The following is a 9,432-nucleotide window of genomic DNA, read 5'->3' as shown; positions in this document are numbered from 1 at the left end:
GATGACTCCGCAGGACGTGACCTTCAGCTGTAGGCGTTCGATGCAACGACGGCGCAGCAAGTTTCACAAGTGTGACTCGACAGCTGTGGGCGGAGCCCCCCCCGTGCGTCTGCCTTTCTTCTCGTTTTTGAAGCGGCCGTGTCGGTAGTTCCGTTTTTTCTATGGTGAAAACAAGAAGGCAGGAAGTGGTGAAAGAGTTTCATGATGCAACGAGTCGCATCGATGGAGCCCGACTGTCGTCGGAGGAACGGGAACCGGATCTAATCTGGAGTTAAAGAAACGAACAATCAGGATTCAAATTCATCCGTGTTAGCGCTCACGTCTGCACTTCAGTTTGGTTGCTAGAATTAGCATGCTAACATTTGTTAAACGCAAGCCATCAAATTCTGACTTCATGATGGTTCAAAATGGGTGGGGGGGCACGTGCGCGCGCACACACACACACACCAGGGGGTATGATTCAGCACTATTCTGGAGACACCTACTGTCTCCAGAATAGTGCTGAATGGACTTCTTTGTTTTACGGCAACACTATCTTAGAGACAGAGAGGCTAGCCAGCGACGCTCTCTCTCTTTCACACACACACACACACACACACACGCATAATGACCAGCACTGTACTGGAATCAACCGTCGTCTTGTTCTTTCATTCTCGGTTTCAACATTGTCCGTATCGACTCCCGTCGCTGTGAAACGTGCTAGCCGCCTGACGCTAACGCACGCCGGTGGCCTGCGCTGCAATGCTACTGTAGCGTGAAATGCTAAAGGCTCTTTGTGTGTCTGAACGGGAGTCCACGGCGGCCTGGGAACCGGCTTCTCGGGTTCCGGCGACCTTTCACCGGAGTCTCATGAGGGGGGATGGCCGCGGACCGTCCGGGCGAGGAGGAAGATCGGGTTCGTTCTGCTGGCAAAGCTGCTTGGAGTTCAGTTCGGGTCACACTCAGCCGGGCCTGATGGCTTCGCGACCTCCGCCGAGGAGGTTCCGTTTCTGCTGCCTGGGATCCGTAGTGGACCGGCGGATCTGTTGCATCTCCTAAAGCTCTGGATCTATAGATCCAGAAGAAACCGCCTTCGCTGAAAATGAATAACTTCTAAACTAATAACGGCGTCAACGTAAATCCGGTCGTTAAAGGTTTGTCTTCGTGGTTAATCTAATCTGCGTGCAGCAATGGCGTCCGTTTGCCGCCTTGGCGCAGACGCGGCCGTCTTCGTGTTCCGGCGCTGGTTTGTGTCTCCCGGCGTTCCCGGGTTTGGCAGGTTCCTGCTCCGGCTGTACGTGTCCCGACTTGTACTGTTTGTCACGGACGAGTCGAGGTGGAGCCGCCGCTGCATCGCCTGCCCCGTTAGTCGGGCGGTGCTTAAACCGACGTCGTGTCCATCGCCGTCGGGGGGCGGCGGCGGCGCTCGAGTTGTTTGGTGAGTTCCTGCTGCAGATTTGCACGTTAATATTGATGAGATTCCCATTTGGCTGCTCGATTAGAGTTCAGTGATTCCCGGGTAACCCGGGGGTCCCACCGTCCGGTGGGGGCTGCCTGCAGGCGCCCCGACTTGTCGTCCTGTCATTATCGTGTTGTATCGCGTTTCTTCCCCCTGATGGGACGTCGTAAAAACGTCTCCCGGCGCGTTACACGGGCTGTTACATCCGTCTTCGCCGCCGGTGGATGTGGGACGCGCCGTAAATCCCCGCTGCAGCACGAATCAGCCAGCAGACAGGTGGACGTGTCCCTGCTGACTGCGTCAATGCAAATAAAAGACATCTAATCGCCCGGGACGTCCCGCGATTGGGAGGGACACGCTTCTGGCGCCGCACGTAACGACACCAGAAGGCCCGGGGTGGCGAGTCCGAACGTCCCCGGTTGGCGGCGTCCTCCTGAAGTGACAGCAGCAGAGACGGTATTTAAAGCTCCTCCTCTTCTCCCCGCTAACCTCTCCTCAAATCATCGCATGGGGGGGGGTCCTCCTCCCCTCCTCCTGGGGAAACCTCCTCGGTGGAAGCTGAAGCTGTCCGGCAGAAATGGTCTTGTTGGGTTTTATTTGTGGACGCCGTCCTACATACATCGATGTCTCAACTTGTCTCCACTTTCTGGGTTCGGATCCCTAAACGATGTCCGTGTGGGCCGGACCTCCTCCTTTTAATGATTGATCTCAGAGGGGGGGGGGGGGATAATCTCTATTTTGCTGCTACTCCCCTGCGCTCTATTTCTGTCTCCTCCTCCTCCCTGGACCGACTGGGCGGGGGGGCACAGCACCTCCCTGCAGGTCCTCCTGCCGTCAGAATGTTCTGATTGGTTTCACAGCTAAAAACAGAACCTTCTATTTGTAATCCACGGTGCCTGCAGGTACGTACGGACGTGCACGTGCTGCGTGACGGATTGTGGCGAGTCGGGTGTGCGTTTTGCACGTGGGCCGGAATGATCCCGGGACAGTTTCTGTTATTTTATCGGGTCTTTCAGGTTAGGGTTAGAGATCTGAATCTTATTTTGTAATAAAGTAGAGACACGTTTGCAGCCATCTTTTGTGGGTTTGGTGCTTTTATTTTGGAATACAGTATTTCTGAGTCAAATTCGCCGTCCATGATGTGCTCTGAAACGCTCATTGAGGAGGCACGAAGGCGGAGGAAGCCCCTCCCCCCCCCCCCCCCCCCCCCCCCTCCACTGTTTCAGCGGTATAATGCAGCGTTCTATTAGAAGAGAAAGAAGCCGTTTGTGTGTCTCGATGATCCGTCTGGCCCGTTGTTGACGGAGGGACCGTCTCACCATTGTCTCCTTCATGCAGGAATTTGTTGTTCCGTTGGGGTTCCAGGCTGTCTTTATCTCCCCCCCCCGCACTGAAGAGGGGGACGTGAGGTTTAGGACGGGTGGTGATGAGTTTCTCACCCCGTCAGACGTTGAGCTGAAAAGTCATCCGGTCACCCTGCTGAATCATATCCTTCCTCCTCCTCGTCTTCCTCTCCACACTAATTACACTAAATAAAGAAATCTATGTGGTGAACTCGTGGAGGAGTGTGGCATCCAGGAGGCGGAGACGGAAATCCAGGAGACGTTCAGTTTGCAACAATCCGAAGAAACAGACGACTCGAAACGGAAGACGGGCATTCATCCAGAAAAACGCTGCCCAAACTAAACTAAACGCAACGTGGCTTTGGGCGGGCGGCGTGGGGAGAAGCGCCACCACAGAGCGCCTTCCACGTGGTCGCCTTCCGGATCGCAGCAGCGTTCTCCTCGGAGCTCATGTCTCCATTTTCCATGAGAAAAAAAACCTCCAGCACGCAAAGTCATGGTTCATCAGTCCGTCCCGGCACCGTCTCAGACGGCTCTGATTCCAGCGCTGACCGGTGCTGATGCTGCAGTCGCCGTGACGCCGAGAGAACGATGGCTCCTCTCGTCCGCGGATGGGAATCGCACGTCTAACGTTTCGTGTTGCGGCAAATTGTTTTGAATTTATTCAAATCATTCTTAAGAACAAAATCACGTCCATTGAGAGTACGTCCAGCTGAATATTCAGGACGCTCTGCCGTCCTTGACCCCTGCAGGGGTCAGAATTCCCATCGTTCTCATCCCGTCCAGCGGGAGCGGTAAAATTCCAAACTGTGAAGCTGGCATCTCTTCACCAGGAATGCCTCTCCTTCATCAGCAGAAATAAAGCGATAGAAAACTGTCCTACGTCATCGGCCCCCCTCGACTGTGCGCTTCCATGGCAACGGCATGAAGTAGTCGTGAGTCATCACTTGAACAGCGTCACTTTTTCCGTCTTACGCTTGAGTGGGGTCAGAAGGTCAAACTGAGCGCGTCGGCGGAACTCCTTTAAGTCCGACTGCGCGTCTCGAACCGGAAGCTGACGAACGTGTTTCTGAGAATCGTTTGACGCGAGCAGAAACCGGACAGTCGTTCGTTAAATGGGACAAGAAGAAGAAGCGGCAGGAAGAAGTCCCGAAGCGAAGTTCCATTTCCTGGGGTTGTTCATCGGCGTCTGGGGAGCTTTATTTGCAGACATTCTTTCTTTCGTTTCCCTTCTCGTTCCGGTAACTTCTTCTTTTCAAGTCGACTTGCTGAACGTCGAGGCGGCGGCTGTTTTGACAGTAACCGTGTTCGAGACATGCGAGACGAGCTGGCCGGTTCACGAAGCCACCAAGACCCGGCTCCGAGTTCCCAGCATGCACGGTGCCATCCTCAACTGCGCCCGCAACCGATAAGTGAGCTGCAGAGACGGGCCTTGTGATCGCGCTTTGGCGCCCGACCCGCTGCAGAAATCCGGACGCCGTCCCTCTCACATGTGCAACAGCGACTGGGGACCAATCAGTCACGCTGCTGCAGAACTTTCATCAGGCAGGAGTGGGGGTGGGGTGGGGGGGGCGCTGCGTGACGCAGGTCTGAACCAGGATTCCAGGTGTGTGGTTCTGGTATGAGCCGACAAGCTGGCGCTCGGCGCCGGCAGCGTGTTTCGTCTTGACGGAACTTTTCTCACGCGTGAGGACATTTTAAGTTCAAGTCGGGTCATCACCGGGTTTTACAAGGAAGTTATCAAGATGGTGTCGCCGATTGGCGAAAGGCAAAGCACGGGAGGCGCCCGGCGGCGTCCCGGCTTGTGTCCCGTCGTCTTGTCAGCAGACAGGAGGCGCCCGGCGGCGTCCCGGCTTGTGTCCGGTCGTGCTCCTCCTGTCAGCAGACAGGAGGAGCACGACTTTAGCCCGGCCGGATTCCTCAGATTCCCGTCGGCAGCGATTCCCCTCGGAAACCAAATCTCAGCGTTGCTGATTTCATCCTGAAGCAGGGAAACAAAAGCACGACGTCCTCCCTGCTTCCTGCATGGAGCGACCCGGTTGTGTGTTGCTCTGATTAGCAGGGCGAGGTGAACATATGGACGGGAAACCCGGAAACCTCGTGGGAGGACGGAACCGACAAATATTTGCTGCACTCGGGATTGTTTTTTTTGTTTTTCAGAGCTCAGTGATGTTTTGAGTTCTGCCGTTTTATGTACAGCAAATATATTTATATATATTTGCTGTACATATATATATATATATTCCATATATACATACAGAAGCGATCCATGAAAGGTGATGATGAATATATTTATTAGATAGAATGTTAGAGTGACACAAAGAACCGCGCCCCATCGCTAGGGGGTGACCTTTGACCTCAGACGAGAGGACTGCTGGTTCTCGTCTTTCTTAGCTCAGCTTCAGGATTTCTCTCTCAGGCTATTTTAAATTCTCAGGAACGACATTTCTTCTCCTCTCTCCACTTCTTTCTCTCTATCGTTCTTTCTCTCCATTCTTGTGTTCTGTTCTGCAACAATAGCAGACGCGAAGGCGCCGGTCTCTGCTTCCACCGGGCCTGATTTTTGTCAGCGCCTGCTGCCTGGACTTCAGACTAATGTAAGGACCAGAGCCAGATTGGAAGCGCGTCCAACTGCTTCCGTCTTCCTGTTTGCGTTATAACAATGGTCGCCACGCAGACAATAGAAGCGTCTCGGCCGACCCTTCAGCCCGGAGCTTTTCAGGTTGTTGACCCACTTTGTGTAATCCCGGGCTTCTGTCTTGATTGGAGTGGACTGAAGTGGACCGGCGCCTTGACCTCGCCATTCACCACATTGTTAGCCCCCACGCGTCGCTTTCAAAGGCCGCCTCGTGTAGGCCGACGCCCCCGCTAACGAGCCGAATTCACGGCAAGCAGAAGTCCTGATGGCAAAAGTGCACCAGGCATCCGAGAGGGAGGACGGGAAGAACGGAGAGAATCGCTGCGTCTGGAAAATAAAGACTTACCTGGGGAGAGCGCTGTTTGCTCAAAGGGATCTGCCCACGCCGTCATTACCCGCCGGCGAGAGCCGGATTCATCCGCCGCAGGAATGACGCTCCGGGATGGAAACCACCTGGAATGGGTTGGGCGGCTCGCCTTTTAGTGGGTGTGGCAAAAGAACGGCTCTAGGTGTGGACTCGAGCGGACCGCTGAAGGTCTCTGCAGCAACGCCCGGGTAGAAGTTCTTTACTGTAATACCTCGACCTTCAGAGGTCAAAGAAGATTACCATAAAACATCGTCTGCTGCATAGTCTGGAAGAGAAGGGGGAGGAATTAAGTTGTAACAAAAGGGGGCGGTTCCAAATAAGCATCAGCTTCAATCCGGCCCCTTTCGGTTCATCGAGGTTTCTGAGCGTTTGAAATATTGTCCTTTGTCTCTGTCTCGTTGAAAACTGAACCGAAATATATGAATGGATCTCTTTTAAGTGTTTGGGAACTTTCTGGAGGCGGGACATAAACAGGAAGCGTCGCGGCATGAAGCTGTCAATCAACCGGGGTTTCGGAACGGAACGCCGTCGTTACTTTCCAAACCAGAAAGTCCGGACCCGGGTCCGCTTGTGCAGGTCTCGTGAGGTCTTCTGGTGTTTCTCCTGTCCTTCACCTCCTCCTTGTCTTCCAGGATGAGAATGCGGCGGCACCGGGTGTTCCTGCTGTGCACGGTGGGCCTGTGCGTCATCTCCTTCCTCCACTACTACAAGGCCCTCCACTACGTGTCCCTGCTGCGCGAGCTCTCCGCCCCCTACCCCAACGTAAAGTCCTTCATCATGGTCAGCGGCTTCTTCTGGAAGGAGAACGGGGTGGCCGCCACGCCGCTCAGCCCCGCCTCCCCTGAGGAGGCTCCTCCTCTACCTATCCTCCATCAGTTGGGCAGCAGAGCCGGACCTGTGGGAGGAGGCGGGGGAATCAATGGGGACATGAGCAGTGCAGGGCTGGAGACGAGGTTGAGGGAAGCGCCTGCACCTCCTCACCCTTGGGAGTTACCGGAGAGCAACCAGTGGCCAGATTCCCAAAACGAGGTTAGCTGGCGTCCTTGACCGTCCCCTCGCTTAGGAGCAGGCCGGCGTTTGCCGTGCGGCTTCCCTTTCTGGGATGTTGAACAAGCTTGTTTCTCCTTCGGTCGTAAGAACGGACCGATTCGGTTTAACGCGGACGAGGCGAATGTCTGCTGCTTCGGTAGCTTCAAGAACGGCTATAAATAGCTCTGACGGATAGAGAGCACGCTCAATAAGACGAAACGCACGCCTGGCGTGATGAGGAGATGCGTGCGGCTTCCAGTGCCACGGGTTCTGATTCAAGCTCTTTGTCTTTTCAGGGTGGAGCTGAAGACGTCCTGAAAACGTGGAATCCCAGCCAACTGTCCCGACATTCTGGCCCCGAGCCACCAGAGGTCCCGCTGTTGGGGGCGCACAGTGATGGGTTGACGGACGATGCGGAACAGATCCTGGTCGACGTCCACACCCGCACTCACCGGCTGCGCGATGACGAAACCCCTTACTTTGTGCGAACCAAAGCTGGAGCGCTCTGTTTCAGGCAGGGGACAGAGATGGCTGCCCCAAAGGAGTACAGCGAGAAATCTGGGGGGTCTTTGCTCAACGGCGCTGGGGAAGGCGCCCGAGCCGGGCCCGCCGGGCGGCGGAAACTCCAGGAAGCCCAGCAGCAGCCTTCGGTTGCTCCAAAGGCCAAGGCAAGGGCGAGGGGCAACGGCAAGCGCCTGATCAAGTGCGTGTGCCGGCCGGGGTGGCACGGCCCTTACTGTGGGGTTCCCACCATGGTGTACCACTCCAACCTGCCCACCAAGGAGCGGCTGACTCCCCGAGAGACCCCGCGAAGGGTCATCAACGCCATCAACATCAACCACGAGTTTGACCTGCTGCACGTCCGCTTTCACGAGCTGGCCCAAGCCGTCGACCTCTTCCTCGTTTGTGAATCCAACTTCACCGCCTACGGGGAGAGACGGCCTCTGACGTAAGACGCTCGGACTTCGTGCTTTGCATTCCGTTCCGTAATGAGGCTCCAAGGAGCTTCGCATCGTCTGTTGAACTAAAGCTGCTTGCAAGCGAATGTGTTTCCGTTTTGTTAAGACGGAAGCTTCCAGCGTTTGAAGTGCACTGTGCGAACGCAGTTTGTTTTCTGGCAGGAAGTTGGTGCGGAGTTTGGTTTTGTTGGCGGCGGCGTCTGCCTGGAGCGGCTTTTGCGTATCCGGTCGTGAAACGGTGGTTGAGATCGGGAAGAGGTTCACAGAGAAAGAGTTCTCCGTCTTTTAGCACTAGCCGAGCTAGTGTTAGCGGTAGCTAACACCGGTTTACCGGTTTACCAGCTCGAGTCCGTCTTTTATTATCACAGTTTAAACTCACAAAGGAAAGTCAGATAGACGCTGGTGCAGCTACATCCCAGGTTTTGGGTTTAATGAGCTCCTAGATTTATCTCCTAAGCCGAATCATGATTTAGCAACCTCTGGATAGAAGGTTCCGCTGAAAGACATGCATCATGTGTCGTTTCCAGTTTCCTGCGGCTCCTCCTCAACGGTACGTACGACTACGTACGCCACAAGATCCTCTACGTGTTCCTCGACCACTTCCCGGAGGGCGGCCGCCAGGACGGCTGGATCGCCGACGACTACCTGCGCACCTTCCTGACTCACAACGGCATGTCCAGGGTGGTGGGCGGAAGGCCGGACGACGTCTTCGTCATCAATGATGCAGACGAAATCCCGGCTCACGAGGGCCTCCTTTTTCTCAAGCTTTTCGACGGCTGGACGGAACCTTTCGCCATCCACATGCGCAAGGTAGAGATCTCCAGAAAGCTCTGCTCACGGCAGAAGCCTCTCGTTCTGATTCTGCTTTCTGCTCTTCCCTCCCTGCGTCCAGTCTCTGTATGGATTCTTCTGGAAGCAGTTCGGCTCCTTGGAGGTCATATCCGGCTGCACGGCCGGGATGCTGCGCGCCGTCTACGACGGCGACGGCATCAAGCTGCGCCGTCGCGAATACTACACCATGCCGGGGTTCCGTAAGTACGAGAACGACACGGGCCACATCCTGGTGCAGTGGTCCATCGGCAGCCCCTTCCACTTCGCCGGGTGGCACTGCTCCTGGTGCTTCACGCCCGAGGGGATCTACTTCAAGCTGGTCTCGGCCCAAAACGGAGACTTCCCGAGGTGGGGCGACTACGAGGACAAACGTGACCTCAACTACATCCGCGATCTGATCAAGACCGGAGGCTGGTTCGATGGCTCGCTGCAGGAATATCCCCTTGCGGACTCCAAAGAGCACATGTACGCCCCCAGGTACATGCTGGAGCACTCCGACAGGTACCGCTACCTCCTGGAAAACCCTTACAACCGAGGGTCCAGACTCAGGGAGGGTTAGGAGTCCGGCCAGGAGGAGGAGAGGTGAAATAACGCGCTGAGCTTTGGGGGCGGGACTGAACTGATGAACTCCATTTCTCATTGGTTTGATGTATCTCCACCAGGGGGCGCTGACATTGCAGGGATCTCTGACTAATCTTTATTTTGGGGTTAAAAAGGGAGCACCAAATCACATCCATTATCTATTTGTGGAGAGATTGTTGAATGAATGCAACCACTGGATAAACAAATCATATTCCTCATTGCTCCCGTTTTTTTGGGGGGGGGGA

General features: G+C 55.2%; 1 protein-coding gene across 1 annotated transcript; it reads left to right on the top strand.

Annotated features, from left to right (window-relative positions):
• The first annotated feature begins 6,419 nt into the window (after positions 1-6,419).
• On the top strand, positions 6,420-9,432 carry mgat3b (beta-1,4-mannosyl-glycoprotein 4-beta-N-acetylglucosaminyltransferase b). The gene is made up of 4 exons (XM_068750821.1): positions 6,420-6,815; positions 7,112-7,764; positions 8,302-8,584; positions 8,667-9,432. Exons 1-4 carry the CDS (start codon positions 6,420-6,422, stop codon positions 9,162-9,164), a joined length of 1,830 nt encoding a protein of 609 aa, XP_068606922.1. The 3' UTR covers positions 9,165-9,432.

This window comes from Brachionichthys hirsutus, chromosome 17 (genome assembly GCF_040956055.1).
Source record: "Brachionichthys hirsutus isolate HB-005 chromosome 17, CSIRO-AGI_Bhir_v1, whole genome shotgun sequence".
Taxonomy (NCBI): Eukaryota; Metazoa; Chordata; class Actinopteri; order Lophiiformes; family Brachionichthyidae; genus Brachionichthys; species Brachionichthys hirsutus.
The sequence above is the reverse complement of the archived record's forward strand: the minus strand, read 5'-3'. Positions and strand labels throughout refer to the sequence as shown.